Source organism: Manis javanica, chromosome X (genome assembly GCF_040802235.1).
Source record: "Manis javanica isolate MJ-LG chromosome X, MJ_LKY, whole genome shotgun sequence".
Classification (NCBI taxonomy): domain Eukaryota; kingdom Metazoa; phylum Chordata; class Mammalia; order Pholidota; family Manidae; genus Manis; species Manis javanica.
Genome location: NC_133174.1, coordinates 40400988 through 40422896, shown reverse-complemented (window position 1 = coordinate 40422896; position 21909 = coordinate 40400988). Strand labels below are relative to the sequence as shown.

General features: G+C 40.4%; 1 protein-coding gene across 15 annotated transcripts in view; it reads right to left on the bottom strand.

Moving 5' to 3' along the window:
* Window positions 1-2735: 2735 nt before the first annotated feature.
* ZNF157 (zinc finger protein 157) overlaps window positions 2736-21909 on the bottom strand; it is an 89498-nt gene continuing 70324 nt past the window's right edge. For 5 of the 15 annotated variants that reach the window (XM_073227723.1, XM_017671258.3, XM_073227726.1 and 2 more), the window contains 3 exons: window positions 5852-5978; window positions 5469-5564; window positions 2736-4546 (listed from right to left, as the gene is read on the bottom strand). In XM_073227723.1, the coding sequence (XP_073083824.1) occupies window positions 3321-4546; window positions 5469-5564; window positions 5852-5978 (1449 nt within the window). In that variant the 3' untranslated portion in view covers window positions 2736-3320. Of the gene's footprint in view, window positions 4547-5468; window positions 5651-5851; window positions 5979-21909 lie in introns of those variants that run through there. The other 10 variants (XM_073227724.1, XM_017671260.3, XM_073227728.1 and 7 more) reach the window with 6 other exon arrangements.

Genomic DNA, 21909 nt, shown 5'->3' with positions numbered 1-21909 from the left:
TGTCAGGGAGAACAGGCGGCACACTCGGGCGCACAGGGTTTCTGGCCTTGCGATCAGAGGGCTTTAATTCTTCCTGGGTGACTAGGACAGAGGTCTTTAGTGGGTCGGTGTGAGGTTTCCCCACCAAAAAGGGCTCCAGCCAGGAAGGAGGTTTCTCAACCAGATTTTCCCATACAAGGATATAGGGAAATTGGTCAGGGTGGCCCTCAGGGTCTGGCAGGGAGATAATGGCCTTGACTTTGCCGATAAGGTCCAGGGAAAGAGACCCCTGGGTCGGCCAGCCTACTCCAAAGGAAGGCCACTCGGCCGAGCAAAAGGTGTCGAGCTTACCTTTCTTGATGCCAAGGCCCATATTTAAGGCCCGTTCCTTGACCTTCGGGAAATGGGAAAGGATCAGACCTTTAGGAGTAGCCTGAGTCTGGCCCATAGTGAAAAATACGAGGAAGCAAAGGCGAAAGATAGAGATGCCACTCTAACAAGATGACTGGTGTATGTGCTTGTGAACGGGTGCCTGTTGTTGCACAGTTTTTCTTCTGCGGGGGACGCGAATTTATCTGGGATTCGCGGCTATGACCCCCTTATCCTGTCACTGGAGTCTTCTAGCAGCGGGCGCCCTAATGGCTCTTAATTGCCTGACCCGTGCCCGTGGGGAATGATTTAGTGGCAGAAAGGAGGAACGGAAAGAACAGGAGAACCTTAGAACAGGGAAACTTAAAATGAAAAGCACAGAAAGAAATATAGACCAAAACCAAAACACAATAAAACAATCAATGATAACACTAAGCACACACACCACATCTGATCGCACTCGCTCGGACCGGTCCTTCTTTCACTCTGGTGTGCACCACACTTACCACTTTCAGGATCCTCAAAAACTCTCGTGATTCTCCCGAAAGGCGTGCACTCGGACTGCCGCAGAGTGACGAGCTCAATTTCTTCCTCCTCGGGCGCCAGGTTCCTGCCGATTGGACTTGCCTTCCTAAGGCCGAGTCACTCGGACCCTAGGGCCAGGATTGGTTACCTGGACTTCACCCAGGGTCACTAACCTGGGGGCCGGGACTACCAACCTGGACTTCCTCACTCGGGGTCACTAACCCAAGACCATACACGGGATGGCGACTCCCGCTTTATAATGGATTTATGCAGACACGAGGGGGCGACCCTCGAATTACACTGCCTCATCCAGACAATTAGACCTTGCCTCCAGCCATCCTTTGTTCTCAGGGAAGGCACTCGGATCCCGGACGAGCCCCCAAATGTTAGGGTCCAGGACTCCGGGGTTTCCCCAGAGAACAAGCCACATGGACACAGAGATGTAAATCCAAGCAAAGTCTTTATTCAGCCAGCAAGCTGGGGCCGACAGCACCTCCCCTGACACACAGGCCGAGTCCGAGCTGCCGACCCCCAAGCAACTTTAGGTAGGGAATATATAGGGTTTTCGCAGCCATTGCACCGAAGCCCGCGCATTACCACAACCAATGAATTAAAACACATTCTACATTTTAGCCAATGGAGTTGAAACAGGAATGCCCCGGTTACCTAACCGCTTCCCGTTATCTCTACCTCACACAAACATGTCTTTGTGACTTATCACAGGTTATGTCCCGAGGCTACTGCCCACCTCTGGTTATCTAACTTAAGGCAGGCGTGTTAGCTTTGGGTAGTTTCTACGAAAACTGGGTGGCTATTGCTCTAGGGTTTTCTGACTCTTGATGCTCTCTGCACTCCTTTACAGAACCACATTTATGGATGGAAAGACTTAAGGCCATTTTTTGCCTTTCACATTAGTAGCAATTTGAAAGACTGATAATAAGTACTGGTAACTATATAGGAAAATGTAAACTTCTCTTAAACTGCTCATGAGAGTATAAATTAGTACAATTTAGAGGGAAAAATTCCATTATTGAATAAAGCTGAAAAAATTCTGCATCAATCAGAACCCAGCTAGGAGACAGAAACCATACCAGTTCTTTTAACAGAGAGAACTTATTATAAAGAATTTTTAACTAGTTATGAAGTTATTAATCACATAACTAAAAAACAAAAAGCAAACATTAAAATTATCATGGAGGTAGCAACTGGTACCTGCCAGGTTATGGTAACAAGGGAAGAAATTGGAATTATTAAAAATTAGGAGAAGGGAAGACGGGTTTCATGTGGCCGAAGTCATATCTCTAAGGAGATGGCACCAGTCTGAGTGTGTGGGGTGCCAGAAAGCTGTTCTGTGCATGTGGGAAAACCACACACTGGATTAATCTGCTGCTGCCATGAGGAACTGCTTTTCCCAAGGTAAAAAGCAATGCCAGCTGACACTCAGATGAAGAGAGAGCCAAGGGGAAGAACAAAAATGGATCAAGTCCCTTCTTCCTTCCCCAGGCTCAGAGTTTACAGTTAGCATCTCTTCTTGGCAAGGTCCAACAGGGAGCACTTGGCAAGGCAGAAACACTTTTTGTAGTGTCACATACCAGAATCACAAAACAAAGTCTTACAAAGGTGGATTTGGCACTAGGGCACAACATAATAACTGCACACTGCCTACACTTGGCGACCCATCAGTTCTGCTTCTAGATTTAGATACTGAACATAGAAACAATTCAAATGTCTTTCATGAGGGGACTGAAGAGATAAATGAATAAACCAGACATATTTATTAACACGGATTGATTGTGGACAATCACGTTCATACACAATTGTATAACATTACATGAAAAGAGCCAGCTGCAGAACTTTAAACATAGTGTGATACCATTTATGTGAAGGTTTAAATTGCAGTATAGTTTTCCATACTGCATACTTTATACTATACACAGAAAAAAACTCAGGGTAGATTAAAATTCTAAATATTGAAAGGAAAACTTTAGAGAAAAGTATAGGAGAATATTATCACATTGAAACTGGTAATATTAGAACATAAAACCTCACCAGAAGAAAAGAGTTCATGAAATTAAAGAACCAGCCAAAGTCCAGGAGGCGATATTTGCAACACACATGACTGAAAATGATTTTTATATTCTCACATATGAAAAAATAACACTTAAACCAAGAAGTAAAAGATAAACAGCCCATTAGAAAACACTGAGCAATGGATATGTACAGTCAATGCAAAAAAAAAAAAAACCCAAATGGTCAATCAACAGATAAGATGTTCAACCTCACCATTAACTAGGGAAATCCAAAAGAAATGAAAACAATGAGCTACTCCTTAATGGGATCAGGACATATTTTCACACCAGCATAAAAGCCAAATTGTTACAGGTGCACTCTGTGTGCCCTGATGGTCAGATGGCTCAAAGGGTCTGATCAAATGGTGAGGGGAGTCTTCACAGAGAAGCTTTCTTCATGGTACAACACAAGTGCCGGCCTACATGAGTTCTTTGATGTTCTGTGAGGTGTGCTTTCCGGTAGAAGGCTTTTCCACATTCTTGACACTTGAAGGGTCTCTCTCCTGTATGAATTCGCTGATGTTCAATGAGGCGTAATTTCTCATAGAAGGCATTTCCACATTCACCACATTCATGAGGTTTCTCTCCTGTGTGAGTTCTCTGGTGTTGACGAAGGGATTTCTTCATACTGAAAATTTTTCCACACTCACTACATTCATAGGGTTTCTCTCCTGAATGCATTCTCTGATGTTCGATGAGGCGTGCTTTAACATAGAAGGCATAACCACATTTAATACATTCATAAGGTTTCTCTCCTGTGTGAATTCGCTGATGTATCCTGAGAGATGAATGCACCCCAAAAGATTTCCCACATTCATTACACTGATAGGGTTTTTCACCTGTGTGAGTCCTCTGATGATTACTGAGAGTCATCTTAATTCTGAAGAATTTTCCGCATTCACTACATTTATAAGGTTTCTCACCTGTGTGAATTCTTTGATGTTGATTTAGGGATTTCTTTGCACGGAAGTTTTTCCCACAATCACCACACTCATAGGGTTTCTCCCCTGTATGAGTTCTTTGGTGTTGGGTAAGGGATATCTTAACGCGAAAAGTTTTCCCACATTCACTACATTCATAGGGTTTCTCCCCTGTGTGAGTTCTCTGATGAATCATGAGGGTTGCCTTCTCAGAAAAGGTTTTACTACATTCAGTACATTCATAGGGTCTTTCTCCTGTGTGTGTTCTCTGATGTAGAAGGAGTTGTGACTTCCTGCCAAAAGATTTCCTACATTCATTACATTCAAAGGGCTTCTCCCCTGTGTGGGTTTTCTGATGAGCAATGAGGTATGATCTTGCACTAAAGGTTTTCACACATTCACTACATCTATAGGGTCTCTCCCCTGTATGTTTTCTCAGATGTTCAATAAGGTTTGATTTCCTGCAGTAAGTTTTCCCACATTCATGACATTCAAAGTTTTTTTCTCCTGTATGTGTTCTTTTATGTCCAGCAAAGCCTGTTTTCTTGTAGAAGACTTTCCCATATCCTCTGTATTCAACACTTTGATCCAAAGTTTGAATTTTCTGATGGTGAAGAAGGTCATTATCATGACTAAGAGCATTACCCCCAACAGAATTGTTGCCACACAGCAGTGAGAGAGATCCTTTAAAAACAAATTAGATCAGATCACACTTTCACTTGAGACCTAACAATGGTGTCCCTTGTTACAGTAGGGAAATTAAAGTGATTAACAGAGCCTAGAAAACTCACATAATTTGGCTCCTACCTAACTCTCTGATAACCACCTTTTAACACTCTCATCACCTACCCTTAAGCTACAACAGCACCATTGGTATTCCTGGGATATGTCACTCAAACTAGGCTTGGCACTTAGTGTTCTCTCTCTGACATATACATGGTTGCACCTCTCACTTCACTGATGTTGGTGCAGTAATGTCAACCTTACCGAAAAATTTCCCAACCACATTCCCTAAAAGCACATACCCCAGCATTGTCTATGCCTCTCGCACACTGATTTTCTTTTCACCACCAAATGTTATGTGTTTACCTCTGGTCTCTTTCCCGCATCAGACTGTATTCAACTCTGCTCCAAGAGAACAGAGATATTAATTTATTCACTGCTGGATCCCCATACCTAGAACATGACCAGAATATAGTTGACACTCATTTAAGATTTGATGGATCAGTAAATGGATGCATGAATGAATGCCTGACAACAGAAGGCATCCAAGGCGATGGAGGGAAGGAAGACAATTGAGAATACTAAAGAGAAAGTGTCTAGCTAAGAATAGATGTTTAAAATGGGGTGGGCAGGAACAGATAAGAGTGGTAAATAGCCACAAAAAATCAATATAAAGTAGGAGAGAACACTTAAGTATGAGCAGTTATATTGACATGTGTGATTTAGGTATTTGAAGCATGTATACCTTCTTCCCTCCAGTCATTTTCAAAGAACCAGGGGGCCTCTAAAAAGACACTCCTGAAAAATCTGCCCCAAGTGTTTTGACCTTAATTCCAGTGTTCTTATTTCCTGTTTTCTACATGTCTAGTTCTTGCTCACTCACCTAGGTATCCGCGGCCTGAGGATTCCTCCTCTAATATCCACAGTTCTTCTCCTCGCTCCAACTTGAAGATCATCTCTGGTTTGGCCATGCAGAGGCCTGTTAATGGGAAATGGCACAGGACATGGGCCAAATTGTCTGAGCTTTAGGGATTCTGATGGAAGAAGAAGGTGCATCTTCATGAGCTGCACAAGGAAGGGGGCCCATTTAAATCTTTCAGTGGGAGAAGTGAGAACACACACATTCTTTCTGGTGCCCCAAACTGATCATCTGTGACCCTTGAATTTAAGACTAAAGTATCATTAAAGTCTATAAGGCTACACACACTATAGTAACCACATAAGGAAATACATGCAACCAAGAGTTATACAGACAAGAATCCTTACCCACAGATGCCAAGTTGCTGTAGTTCTCCAGCATTACATCCTTGTGCATGGTCCTCTGAGCAGGGTCCAGTCTGTGCCACTCCTGTCGGGTAAAATGCACAGCCACGTCCTCAAATGACACAGAACCCTGTAACAACAATCTTCAATGATCAGAATGGGACACATGGAAAAGCTGTGTGGGAACTAATTCTCTCAAAAGAGCACTATTGAGAGTTGACTATAAAAAGCTCCACTGGACACCAAACTCTGTGTCTTGCTTGGTATTATACTTTGTGGGGGAACCCAGAACCAGCCTGTTACTGTGTTAATTTATCAATTCATGAAGAAAAGACTACTGACTACTGAGTTAACACTCTGTGCATGGACCTGTCTCAGTCAGTGGGGAAACCAAAAGGAGTAAGATGGTGTACCTTCTGTCAAGGAGCTCATTGCCCAGTAAGGAGACTTGTATATGAATACATATCTGTGGTGAGCTGTTACAGGAGCTATGGGGAAATGTGCACAGGGCATGATGGGCTTTCACAAGGGGTGGAACAGAATTCTCCTTTGTGTTATCAGATTGAACTTCACTTGGGGAGGTTTAACGGGAATAACATTTCCTCACAAACATGGGGCAACAGACACAGTCAGGCAGTGGAGGGACTTTCAACTTTTTTCCCCCCTATAGATGTTTAGTCTCTATAATACTTGACTCCTTACACCATCAGAATATTTTCTGAACTTCTCACAATATATTTATAGTTATATAGAAGTACCACACAGTGGAAGAAAGGGAGAGAATATTACTCCCAGGTTAATGACATGAACAGCTAGGTTGAGGCTGATGCCATATATTGAGATTAGCAAAACAGGAAAGACGATGGGTTGGCAGAAGGGGAAAGTGAGACAGATCTTGAACCAGAGCTGGAGTGTTTATGGCACAGATAGAGACATCCAGCTATCAAGTAGATATGATTCTGGGGTTCAAGAGAAGGCTAGGATAGACCAAGGATTGGGAAACAATAGCATTTTAGTACTAGCTGAAGCCACCAGAATGAAGTGGTGGGCTAAGAGAGAACAAAGATCTTGAGAGAAGCAGCAAGTACAGGGCCATCAGGAACACCAGTATGACTAGAAGACTTGAGAGGGTTGGCCCTATGGGACAGAGAACACGGGAGAAATATCTTTTCTCATGCATCCTGCCTCAGAGTAAGCCCCAGTGCCAGACCTAGTCTTGCAGTAGCAGGCATCTCAGACTCTAAAGGAAAGGATACTTTTCTGTGGCCAGAGGTATAGTGGTCTGAAGAGTGTGGGAAAGGAACCTCATTTCCTTCTTCCTAACCCCCACCACTTGGCCCTAAAAGCAAACCTAGTTGTAGAAAGTGAGTGCCAGAGTGGAGAGACTGATACCCCAACTGTCCAGCCAGAGGACAAGGAATGGAGCATCCTGGGAGCAGGAGAATGGGGGAGACCACCCTAAGACTGCACCTTCAAAATACATGAAGCCAAATGGAAAGAACTGAGAGGAGAAACAGGCAAATCCACAATTACGGCTGCTGACTTTCAACACCTCTCTCCTAGCAGACAGAAAATGAACAAGGATATAGAAAAACTGAACACCACCAACCAACTGACTTTGCAGAACATTCTACACGAAAATAGAGAGATTAACAGTTTCTTCAAGTCTACATGGCATATTCACCATGCTAGACCATATTCTGGACCATAAAACAAACACAATCAAAGGGCCCACTAGGTACCAAAGAAAATTAACCTAGAAAATTAACTCTGAGATATGTCTTAATAAAACTATTAGAATTTAAAGACAAATAAAAAATCCTTCAGAGCCTTCAGTCAAAAAGATGAAACAACTTACAAACCAAGAGAATTAGACAGGCATCAGTTTCTCACACACACAAAAAACATACAAGGCAAAGCAATAGTAGAATGGCATTTTCAAGAAACTTAAGAAAATACAAAGGAAATTATATTTCTAGCCAAGACATCCTTCAAACATTAAAACCATTAGAAAAATAGTTGAATATTCCAGAATACTTGTTCCCTTCCTAAAGAATTTAATAGAGCTGCACTGTCCAATATGGTAGCTGCCAGCCACATGTGGCTATTGATATTTAAATTTTGATTAATTAAAATGGAATAGAAAAGAAAACTCAACTTTCAGATACACCAGGCACATTCCCAGTGCTCAATAACCACATGTGGCTAATTACAGTACTGGACAGCATAGATACAGAAGAACATTCCCATCACCGCAGGAAGTTCTACTGGACAGCACTGTACTAGACAAAGAGCTTCAGTCAACCAAAAAACTGAATGGAAATGTTTTGGCAGAAGGACTGACAGTGAGCATTTCATGTATTTAATTGTAAAGCTAAGACTAAAACAAGGCTGGGTCATGGATTGAAGGACAGTATAGAAACATTTAGTGTTCTGACAAAGTAGAAAAACTGCAATTAAAAAATGGGAGGAAAAGAGCAAGAAATAGGGGAAAGCTGAATAAGACAATCGACTGTTGTATAGGTATAGGTGAGAGACAAATTAGATGATAAGATTAATAAAGAAAAAAGGTAAATTGGTATAGTCATTCTGGAAAACAGTATGGAAGTTCCTCAAAAAATTGAAAATAGAAAATACCATATGATCCAGCAATCCCACTTCTGGGTATTTACCCAAAAGAATTGAACTCAAGATCAGGAAGGGATATCTGCACTCCCACATTCCCTGCAGCATTATTCATAACAGCCAAGATATGGAAACGATTTAAGTGCCTATCAACAGATGAATGGATAAAGATGTGGTAAACACACACACACACACACACACACACACACACAAGTATATTATTCAGCCATGAAAGGGAAATCCTGCCATTTGTGACAACACGGATCAACATGGAAGGTATTATGCTATGTGAAATTGTCAGAGAAAGACAAATACTGCATGATCTCACCCATATGTGGAATCTGGGGGAAAAAAGTAGCAAACTCATAGAAGCAGAGAGTAAAATGGAGGTTAGCAGGGGAATGGCAGCAATGAGGAGATACTGGTCAAACAGTATGAAGTTACAGTTATGCAGGATGAATAAAGCCTAACATATAGGCATGATGGCTATATTTACACTCTACAGGAAATATGCTAAAAGTAAATTTCAGGTATACACATCACACAAAAAATGATAACTATGTGAGGAGATGATATGCCAATAAGCTTGACTGTAGTAATCATTTCACTATGTATAAGTATTTCAAATCATCATGTTGTTCACCTTAAATATACACAACTTGTATAAGTAAGTACTTAAGAAGAAAGAAAAAAGAAAAGGGTTGACAGTATTAACACAAAGGTAACCACCAGCATAAAAGTACAAATGTTCCAAAACCTTACCAAAAAAATTTGGAGGAAAGACTCAATAGAGAAAAAAACATAGTAAATATAACCTATATTCACAGTAATTACATCTAAGATAAAATGAGAGAATTGACACCAAACATATTTGTATAATTTATATTACCAAACAGTTAATACAAATAAATGTGATTGGGCTTACGTTGCCTATTAACAGAAAAAAGTTTTCACATTGCCTCATAAAGCAGAACCTAACACAATACTGTATACCAGAGATGGACAAAGAAATCAAATGAAAACAGTATAAAAACAGGGGTTGAAAGCAGAAAAATAAACTAGAATTCCAAAAGCAACTGTATGAGAGAAAGTAGGACACTCTGTAACGATATAAGCCCTGTCTACTGAATGAAACAGATTCAGTGGACAGAAAAAAAAGTAATGATATAGAAGACCCGAACAACATAATAAGGTAGAATTTATGCAAAAGACCTAGAATAATAAAAGGAATTTTGAAAAAAGAGGATGTATAAAGCCACAGGTCTCATGACAGTGTGGTATTTTAAAAAAATAAACATCAGACAAAAAAAAGTTTAGTAATAGGCCCAACACATATATGGTCAATTGATGTCTGACAAAGCTATCAAGGATATTCAATAGGAGAAGAATACTGTTCTCAACAAATGCTCTGGAACAATTAGTCATATCTAAAAACACTTCAAAGTTCCTGAAGGATATTTACTTAACTGTTAAGATGATTATTTCCACAAGGTGAGATTATGAGGAATTTTCAAATTGAAATTTTTATATTTTTGGTCATTTAGTTAAAGTAGTTTCTCTCAGGTCTCTCCACTGTAAAGTAACCAATTTTCCCTATGTAATTAATAAGTCATTTGTGGGGACATAACGAGACTCTGTAAATATTTTATTCCTCACATAGGATTAAAGATGGTGGTGTAAGAGGTGAGACAGAGGCTTCCTCCTGAAACTGCACGTAATATGAAAATATAATTAATACAACCAATCCTGAAAGAGCAACAGGAAAGAGGACTGTGCCAGATTGCATACATCTGGAGAAAAGAGCAGATGTCATGGAACACGGTAACATTCCAAAGCTGTGGCGTGGCAGGACCCAAGCCCTTCCCCTACCCCAGATCACCAGCAGGAGGAAGAGAAACAGAGCTGGGAGGGAGTGGAGGCCTGGGACTGCTGAATACCTAACTCTAGAGATCTGCTCTGGGAGCAAAAACCTACATTTCATGGTGCTTGCATGATACTCTCATGATAAGGGGGTTGGAAAGCAAAGACAGGCAGAATTCCTGGAGACACTGAGATTCCAGGAGCTTGTGGAAAGCAAGGACCCATATCAGGCTGCTCTGGGACAAAAGAAAGGCAGGCAGTCTGAAAGACTTTCTAACAAGGAAGCCCTTAGCAAGAGGGCTGCTAAAAGGGGCAAGGACTTCACAGAGCTTACTGCTCAGGACAAGTAGACAAAATTGTCCAGGTGTACTCTGCCCAGCAGGTTGGGAGCTTTCATGATCTTCAGGTGCTCCAGCTCCCTGGCTGGCTACACGGCTCCAAGGATCCCTTCCGTGATAGGCACCCTACTGCACCTTTCTCCCAGCCAGCCCCATTGGGCTCGCAAACTGGCAAACACTACCCTGGCATTAGGCCAGCCAGAGGGAAGATCTGTCTACAGCAACTAAAAACACAAAGCATAGAGGCTTATACCTGTGTGCATGGACCATTGGTTGAGGCACTGGAGACAGGCATAACAGCCTGGAAGCAGGAAACAGCTCTTTCCTCCCCCCAGGTACCAATATCATTCCCCTGAGACCCCCGACATTGCTTCAGGGGCTGAGCAGGTCCAGAGAGTAGAGCTTCTGGGCACTAGAGGGTGCCATAAACAAATATGAAACGTCAAAGGAACCTGATTCAGAGAAAAATTATTAATACAACTACTGAGAAAGATTTAGATGACATCAACCTCAGGAATCTTCCGGAAAGGGAGTTCAAAATAAAAATCATTAACATGCTCATGGAGGGACATAAAGATATTTAAGAACTCAGGAATGAATTCCGGTCAGAGATCCAATCATTGAAGAGCACAATGGAGGGTATTAAAAGCAGATTGGATACAGTGGAGGAGACAATAAATGAAATACAAACTAGAGAAGAGGAATACAAAGAAGCAGAGGCACAGAGAGAAAAAAGGATCTCTAAGAATGAAAGAATATTGAGAGAACTGTGTGACCAATCCAAATGGAACAATATTTGCATTATAGGGGTACCAGAAGAAGAAGACAGAGAAAAAGGGATAGAAAGTGTCTTTGAGGAGGTAATTGCTGAGAAATTCCCCAATCTGGGGAAGAAGATAGTCTCTCAGGCCATGGAGATGCACAGATCTCCCAACACAAGGGACTCAAGGAAGACAACACCAAGACACATAGTAATTACAATGGCAAAGATCAAGGATAAGGACACTCTATTAAAAGCAGCCAGAGAGAGAAATAAGATCACATAAAAAAGAAAGCCCATCAGGCTATCATCAGATTTCTCAACAGAAACATTACAAGCCAGAAGGGAGTGGCATGATGTATTTAATGCAATGAAGCAGAAGGGCCTGGAACCAAGACTACTTTATCCAGCAAGATTATAATTTAAATTTGAAGGAGGGATTAAACAATTTCCAGATAAGCAAAAGCTGAGAGAATTTAACTTCCGCAAACAATCTCTACAGTGTATTTTGGAGGGACTGCTATAGATGGAAGCGTTCCTAAGGTTTAATAGCTGCCACCAGAGGTAATAAAACCAGAGCAAAAAACTAGAAGAGCTAATTACTAAGCAAATGCAAAACTAAATTAACTATCCCCAAAGTCATTCAAGGGATAGACAAAGAGTATAGAATATGATACCTAATATACAAAGAATGGAGAAGGAAGAAAAAGGAGGAAAGAAAAAGAAAGAACTTTAAATTGTGTTTGTAATAGCATATTAAGTGAATTAAGTCAGACTCTTAGAGAGTAAGGAAGTTAACCTTGAACCTTTGATCACCACGAATCTAAAGCCTGCAATGGCAATAAGTACATATGTATCAATAATCACCCAAAATGTAAATGGACTGAATGCAACAACCAAAGACATACAGTCACTGAATGGATAAAAAAACAAGACCCATCTATATGCTGCTTACAAGAGACTCACTTTAAACCCAATGACATACACAGACTAAAAGTGAAGGGATGGAAGAAGATATTTCATACAACTAATAGGGAGGAAAAAGCAGGTGTTGCAGTACTAGTATCAGATAAAATAGACTTCAAAACAAAGAAATTCACAAGAGACAAACAAGCACATTACATAATGATAAAAGGGTCAATCCAACAAGAAGATATAACCGTTATAAATATCTACACATCCAACACAAGAGCACCTACATATGTGAAACAAATACTAACAGAATTAAAAGTGGAAATAGAATGCAATGCATTCATTCTAGGATATTTCAACACTCCACTCACTCTGAAGGACAGATCAACAAGACAGAAAACAAGTAAGGACACAGAGGCAATGAAGAGCACATTAGAACAGATGGACATAACAGACTACAGAACTCTACACCCAAAAGCAGTAGAATAGACATTCTTCTCAAGTGTACATGGAACATTTTCAAGAATAGATCATATACTAGGCCACAAAAAGAGCCTCAGTAAATTCAAAAAGATTGAAATTGTACCAACCAGTTTCTCAGACCACAAAGGTATGAAACCAGAAATAAATTATGCAAAGAAAATGAAAAACCCCACAAACACATGGAGGCTTCACAACATGCTCCTAAATAACCAATGGATCAATGACCAAATAAAAACAGAGATCAAGCAATATATGGAGACAAATGACAACAATAATTCAACACCACAAAACCTGTGGGATGCAGTGAAGGCCTTGCTAAGAGGGAAGGATATTGCAGTACAGGCCTACTTCAGGAAATAAGAACAATCGCATATGAGCAGTCTAAACTCACAATTAATGAAACCAGAAAAAGGAGAACAAATGCGGTGAAAAGTCAGTAGAAAGAGGGATATAATAAAGATTAGAGCACAAATAAATAAAATCGAGAAGAATAAAACAATAGAAAAAAATCAATGAAAGCAAGAGCTGGTTCTTCGAGAAAATAAACAAAGTAGATAAACCCCTAGCTGGACTTACCAAGAAAAAAAGAGAGTCTACTCACATAAACAGAATCAGAAATGAGAAAGGAAAAATCACAACAGACAGCACAGAAATACAGAGAATTATTAGAGAATACTATGAAAAATTATATGCTAACAAACTGGACAACTTAGAAGAAACGGTCAACGTTCAAGAAAAATACAACCTTCCAAGACTGACCCAGAAAGAAACAGAAAATCTGAACAGACCAATTACCAGCAACGAAATTGAACTGGTAATCAAAAACCTAAGAACAAAACTCCTGGACCAGATTGCTTCACTGATGAATTTTATCAAACATTTAGTGAAGACCTAATACCCATCTCCTCCTTAATGTTTTCCAAAGAGTAGAAGAAAAGGGAATACTTCTAAACGCATTCAATGAGGCCAGGATCACTTTAATACCAAAACCAGGCAAAGACACCACCAAAAAAGAAAATTCCAGACAAATGTCCCTGATGAACATAGATGCAAAAATACTCTACAAAATATTAGCAAACCGAATTAAAAAATACATCAACAGGATTATACACCATGATCAAGATGGATTTATCCCAGGGATTCAAGGATGGTACAACATTTGAAAATCCATCAACATCATTCACTACATGAACAAAAGGACAAAAACCACATGATCATCCCCATAGATGCTGAAAAAGCATTTGACAAAATTCAACATCCATTCATGATAAAAACTCTCAACAAAATGGGTATAGAGGGAAAGTACCTCAACATAATAAAGGCCATATATGAGAAACCCACAGCCAACATCATATTTAACAGCATGAAGCTGAAAGCTTTTCTTCTAAGATCAGGAACAAGACAAGGATGCCCACTCTCCCCACTTCTATTAAACATAGTACTGGAGATCCTAGCCATGGCAATCAGACAACACAAAGAAATAAAAGCATCCAGACTGGGAAGGAAGAAGTCAAACTGTCCCTGTTTGCAGAAAACATGATATTGTACATAAGAAACCCTAAAGAATCCACTCCTAAATTACTAGATCTAATATCTGAATTCAGCAAAGTTGAAGGATACAGAATTAATACACAGAAATCTGTGGCATTCCTATACACTAACAATGAACTAGCAGAGAGAGAAATCAGGGAAACAATTCCATTCACAGTTGCATCAAAAAGAATAAAATACCTAGGAATAAACCTAACCAAGGAAGTGAAAGACTTATACTCTGAAAACTACAAGACACTCATGAGAGAAATTAAAGAAGATACCAGTAAATGGAAACAAATCCTTTGCTCATGGATAGGTAGAATTAATACTGTCAAAATGGCCATCCTGCCTAAAGCAATCTACAGATTCAATGCAATCCCTATCAAAATACCAACAGCATTCTTCAATGTACTAGAGATAATTGTTCTAACATTCATATGAAACCACCAAAGACCCCAATAGCCAAAGCGATTCTGAGAAGGAAGAATAAAGCTGGGGGGATTATGCTCCCCAACTTCAAGCTCTACTACAAAGCCACAGTAATCAAGACAATTTGGGACTGGCACAAGAACAGACCCATAGACCAATGGAACAGACTAGAGAACCCTGATATAAACCCAACCATATATAGTCAATTAATATATGATAAAGGAGCCATGGACATACAATGGGGAGATGATAGTCTCTTCAACAGCTAGTGTTGGCCAAACTGGACAGCTACATGCAAGGGAATGAAATTGGATTATTGCTTAACCCCATTCACAAAAGTAAACTCGAAATAGATCAAAGACCTGAATGTAAGTCATGAAACCATAAAACTCAGAAGACAACATAGGCAAAATCTCCTAAATATAAGCATGAGCATCTTCTTCCTGAAAGCATTTCCTCGAGCAAGGGAAACAAAAGCAAAAATGAACTCATGGGATTATATCAAACTAAAAAGTTTCTGTATGGCAAAGGACACCATCAGCAGAACAAAAAGGCATCCTACAGTATGGGAGAATATATTTGTAAATGACATATCCAACAAGGGGTTAACATCCAAAATATATAAAGAACTTAAACGCCTCAACACCTGAAAAGCAAATAACCTGATTAACAAATGGGCAGAGGATATGAAGAGACAGTTCTCCAAAGAAGAAATTCAGATAGCCAACAGACACATGAAAAGATGCCCCACGTCACTGATCATCAGGGAAATGCAATTTAAAACCACAATGAGATATCACCTCACACCAGTAAGGATGGCCAGCATCGAAAAGACTAAGAACAACAAATGCTTGCAAGGATGCGGAGAAAGGGGAAACCTCTCACACTGTTTGTGGGAATGTAAGCTAGTTCAACCATTGTGGGAAGCAATAAGGAGATTCCTCAAAAAACTAAAAACAGAAATACCATTTGACCAGGGAATCCCACTCCTAGGAATTTACCCAAAGAATACAACTTCTCAGATTCAAAGAGACATATGCGCCCCTATGTTTATCACAGCACTGTTTACAATAGGCAAGATATGGAAGCATCCTAAGTGTCCATCAGTAGATGAATGGATAAAGAAGATGTGGTACATATACACAATGGAATACTATTCAGCCATAAGAAAGAAACAAATCCTACCATTTGCAACAACATGGATGGAGCTGGAAAACATTATGCTCAGTGAAATAAGCCAAGCAGACAAGGACAAGCGCCAAGTGATTTCCCTCATTTGTGGAGTATAACAATGAGGCAAAACTGAAGGAACAAAATAGCAGCAGACTCAGAGACTCCAAGAAGGAACTAGTGGTTACCAAAGGGGTGGGGTGTGGAAGGGGGGGTGGGTAGGGAGGGAGGGGATTGAGGGGTATTATGTTTAGAACACATGGTGTGGGGGATCACAGGGAAAACAGTGTAGCACAGAGAAGGCAAATAGTGAATCTGTGGCATCTTACTACACTGATGAACAGTGCCTGCATTGGGGTATGGGTAGGGACTTGATAATATGGGTAAATGTAGCAACCACATTGTTTTTTTTGTGTGAAACCTTCATAAGAGTGTATATCAATAATAGCTTGATTTAAAAAAAGAATTAGGAAGGAGAAAGAAAAAAAATTTTTTATTCCTCATGAAAATTTCATCAAATAGCTTTGGCATTCATCAATGATTCTTGCTTGGCTCTATTATTACTACAATGGTTACAAAATGGTTTTCCAACTCTCATTCTTTCCACATTGTTAATTGGCACTGAACCTTAAGGTTTCTCTCCTCTCTTGTTCAATCATTTTATCATCAGTAAGGACTCATGGTTTATCCTGGTCTCCAGCCAGGCTCAACACCCAGCTGGGTACCCAAAGCCATTTGCACAAGTGTGGGTAAAATGGCCAGGGGGGCAGAGAAGAAAATTTTCAAGGACTCTTTGACAGGTAAGAATAATACACTATGACCCCAAAATCTGTTAGTGAAGTACTAACAAAGGCCAGAGTTAGACTAGGAGAATATAGGGATGCAACAGTTCATGCAACTAAGGTGAAAGTTTGGATGAAAATAAAAATGTGTAAATGGGCTTTATGTGAAGTAGTTGCATCTCCTTCATCTAAATATATTCCTGAGATGTATTTTCTGTCTGACTAGGGAACACTTCTCCTACCTAGTACTGTAAAACAGAAGGAATCTGAGTTCACTCTTTGGCCAGTATTAACTGCACATGATAAATGAGAATCTTCAGAACTACCTGAGCCCATACAAGTTGTTATTTTGTAACAGTATAGAATACATGGAAGCCAAAAAGAGGCTATTACTTTAATTAATGACACGTTAGAAGAGTCCTAGTTCAACAAAGTCTCTTAAATTAGTCCTGTGTGGCCCATGGAAGAGCTACCAAGGGGCTCAGGGAGACTAACAGCAGTTTTTTTAAGACTAAAGGCTTAAAAAATGAGTATTGCCTATATCATCAGTAGTTCCTGACATGGTTTCAACAGTGGAAAAATACAAAAAGCTTAAGAAGACTGGTTCTCCATGACTGATCCTGCAAATTCTTTTCTCTCTCTCTCAGTGTAAAACAAGAGTCAACTGCAGTTTGGTTTCACATGGGAAGGATACTAGTTTGCATTTATTGTACTGCCATAGTGTTACTTGAATTCACCAGCTGTTATAATTCAATAGTCACAATTTGGTTAGAAAGGATTTGGACTTGATGCAGATCCCAAGTACAGTAATACACTACACTGGTGATGTCATGATAACATCAGAAACTGAAGCTCAAGATAAGACTGACTTAAATGCAACAGTGATACACATGATTAACAGAAACTAGCTGATACAGTGACTGAATGGGGATGTGGGAGGGACTTGGTGAAGGGGGGAGACTAGTAAACATAATGTCCTTCATGTAATTGTAGATTAATGATACCAAAATAAAATTTAAAAAAAAAAAGAAACTAGCTGATAAAGCTAACAAAAATCCAAGGGCCTAGTGAAATGGTGAAATTCTTAGGAATACCCTGTGTGGGCAGAAGCCACTCCTGACGTCTCACCAGCAGCAAAAAATGAACTGCTGTTGCCTACCCTTGGTACAAGCAAGAAACATACAGCACTTGATCAGGTTACCTGGATTTTACAGGATGAATGCTCCACATCTACAAATACTGCTAGCTCTTCTCAATAAAACTATGAAAAAGAAAGCTGTATTTGAATAGGGCCTGAAAAAAAGTAAGCTATGTCTGAATTGCAGAAAGTGGTAGCTCTTGGTGCTTTGGAGTCCTTATGATCCACACTCAGACATGATTTTTATGAGGGTCTGTAACTTGTACTAAGACAGGAGTCCAGCAGGCTGGTGAACAAATGACCATGGTGACAGGGATGGAGGTTATGCACGGACTCAGCTACATGGAGTTGCTCACTCACCAAGGCCGACCTGGATACAATTTGCCAGCAGCAGAAACCAACACGGAGTCCCTATATGGCACCATTGACCAGGGTTATCCACCAGCTATCTGGTGGCAGGTCAATTACACAGAACCACTTCCATCATGAAAGGGGCAGCATATGGTTCTTACTGAAATAGACAGTTACTCTGGATATGGATTTGCTTTTCCTGCATGCAATGCTTCTGCCAAAACTACCATCTGTAGACTTACATTATGCCTTATTCACCACTGAGGTATCCCACATAGCATTGCTTCTGAGAAAAGAACTCACTTCACCACACATGAAGTGCAGCAGTGGGTCCATACTCACAAAATCCATCTGTCTCACCATGTTCCCCACCATCCTGAAGAGCTTCCTAAAGACTCAGTTACAGTGCCAGCTAGGTGGTAAGCCCTTCCCTGCAGGTCTGGGGCGAAGGCCTCCAGGAAGCTGTACAGCTTCTGGTTCAGTGTCTAATATGTGGTGCTCTTTCTCACATAGACAGGAGTCACAGGTCCAGAATTCAAGAGTTAGAAATGGGAATGGCACCACTTACTATTAACCCTAATGATCAACTAGCAAAACTTTCTCTTCCCATCCCTGTGACCTTATACTCTACTGGTGTAGAGGTCTTAGTTTCAAAGGGATGAATGCTTCCCACAGGGAGCACAACAGTGATTCCACTGAACAAGAACCTAAGACTGCCTCCCAGCCACTTCAGGCTCCTCATGCCTCTGAATCAAGGTAAGGGAGGGAGTTACAGTGTTAGCTGGCATGACTGATCTGACTACCAAGGAGAAACTGGGCCACTGCTACACAATGGAGGTAAGGCTGTATATGCCTGGAATATAGAAGGTCCTTCAAAGCATACCATCATGCTCTGTGATTAAAGTCAATGGAAAACTACAACAACCCTATCCAGGAAAGTCTATTAACAGGTAGACCCTGTAGGGGTGAAAGTTTGGGTCATGCTACAAGATAGAGAATCACGACGAGCTGAGGTGCTTGCTGAGGGCAAAGAGAACATGGAATAGGTAGCAGAAGGTACTTATAAATATCAGCTATGACCACAGGACCAGTTGTAAAAATGACTGTAATTTTTATGAGTATTTCTTCCTTCTTTTGTTATGAGTGTGTATGTGTATTTAAAAGAAATATTTCTGTTTTGTCCCCTCCTACCCTCATATCATCTACCATTAAATCTATTGATAATCATTCACATTATAACACAGTATTTAAGTTATAATATATCAGAAAGAGTAAACATCACTTAGTGAACTTAGCATCCTCCTCTAAGAAAAGTCAGCCTGTTTTCAGTTGTACACAACAGCTGTGTCATGTTAGGCAGAAGTATGACCTTGTTATTGTCTATATTTAGAGGTTAACTATGATTTCAGAAGATGTGTGTGGGTGCCAAGTTGTGGGATATGTGTGGAATGGCCCGGGGTGATCAGTTTTATGTGTCAAGTAGACTAGCAACAGTTCCCAGTTACTCAATATTAACATAGGTGATGTTGTGAAGATACTGTGTGGATTGATTAGCATCTATGATTAGCTGACTTTAGTAAAGGGGATTATCCTTGATAATCTGAGCGGGTTTCATCCAATCAGTTCAAAGGCCTTAAGAGCAAAACTGGGGTTTCCATGAGGAAGAAGAAATCCTACCTGTGGATCGCAATGTCAGCTCCTGCCAGTTTCCAGACTGCCTTTGCTGATGGTCTACACTGTGAATTTTAGACTTGCATAGCCAGCTCACACAACTGCTTAATCCAATTCCTTGCAATAAATCTCTTAATGTATATATACATACATATCCCCTACTAGCTCTATTTCTCTGGTAGAACCCTGAGTATACACAGTACCCAGCTGGGCCTTTAATTCAATGACAAGAGTCCTTACAAGACACAGATGAGGAACAGATAGACACAAGGAGCAGGTCATGTGAAGACAGGGGCAGAGACTGTAATGATACAGCCACAGCCAAGGAATGCCTAGAATCACTAGAAGCTGGAAGAAGGAAGGGTTCCCCTAGAGCTGTCAGAGTAAGCATGGCTATGCTAACACCCTGATTTCAGACCTCTAGAACTGTGGGAGAACAAAGTTGTATTGTTGTAAGCCACCAAGTTTGTGGTCATTAGTTATGGCAGACCTAGGAAACTAACACAAATTTTTGTTACTGGAAAGTGTGATGCTGCTGTAATAAATACCTAAAAATGTGGACATGGTTTTGGCTTGGAATAACTGGTAGAAGCTAGAAAAATTTTTATGTGTATGATAGAAAAAGCCTACATTGCCTTGAAGGAACTACTGGAAAAACTATAGACATTAAAGGCACTGCTGGAGAGGGCTCAGAGGAAGTAAGGAAGATGGTAGAGGAAGCTTCCATCACTTTAGAGACTAAATATATCATCATGAATAGAACATTAAGAGAAATAGAAACACTGAAGAAGCTTCAGGAGAGGTTTCAGACAAAATGAAGAACATGTTACTGGAAACTGGAGGAAAGAGTGTCCTTGTTATATAGTGGCAGAGAACTTGGTAAAACTATGTTCTACAGTTGTATGGTAAACAGAACTTTTAAGGAATGAACTGGGATATTTAGCTGACAGTTTTGAAGTGGAATATTGAAGGTATAGCCTGGTGTTGCCTTGCTGCTTATAGTAAAAGGAGAGACAAAAGACATGTATTGAGTAAGGAACTATTAAGCAAAAAAGAACCAACACATGATGATTTGGTATATTCTCACCCTATCTATATTGTAAAGAATGCTAAAATGAGAAAACTCACTGTTGGGGACTAGTACTATGGAGAGAAAACTAAGCATGTGGCTAGACAATCTTCTGAAAAGATTAAGTATGTGACTCATGGATCCACTAAATCATCACAAGCAGAATCCAGAAATAGAGATGGGAATGTCCAGTAAATATCTGTGGGGTCCCATTTGTCTAAAGGGCACATACACAGAAGAGTCACAAGGCTTTTGAGAATGTTTTGATAGAAACACTGTCAACTTGAACTGAAAAGGATAAAGGACAAAATGAGAGAAGGCTGTGAGACTTCCAAAATTTTAAGCAGGAAAAGGGCTAACGGAACTGTCAGTGGGCAGTTAGTTAGAACATAAGCAGGAGAAGGGGGCCAGCCCATCACCAAGGAAGGCTCCTCCCTGGCCAACCCCAAAGCCCTCCTTACTGCTCAGTTCCACAGTCAAGGACACCTAGACTGTCAAGGGGGCCAGGACCACAGGGGCTCCCCTGATTACAGGGCATGCACAAGATCTAAAGGCCTTGCCCAAAAGTAACCCCACCTCATTAAAATAACATCTAAATCTAATTAGCACTGCAGTTTTGGCCCCACTGTGGATCTCATTTACTTATGGTAAGGTGCCTGAGCACTGAGGGAAAGGTTATATAACCTAGAGCTGCCAATTAACCTGTCAATCAAATGACCTAAAATGCAGGTCAGGACTTCCTGTATCTTAAGAAAAAATAAAAGCCAACCTAACCCTCATAGCAATGATGCTTCTGGTTTCCAGAAAGCCTGCACTCCACACTTCTTGAGAGTATACTTACACTTCGTTCGATAAACTACTGCTGTTTAAAACTGTCCTAAGTCTATCTCTTGATTGAATTCTTTCCTTCAAGAAGACAAGAATTGGGGAAACACAATGC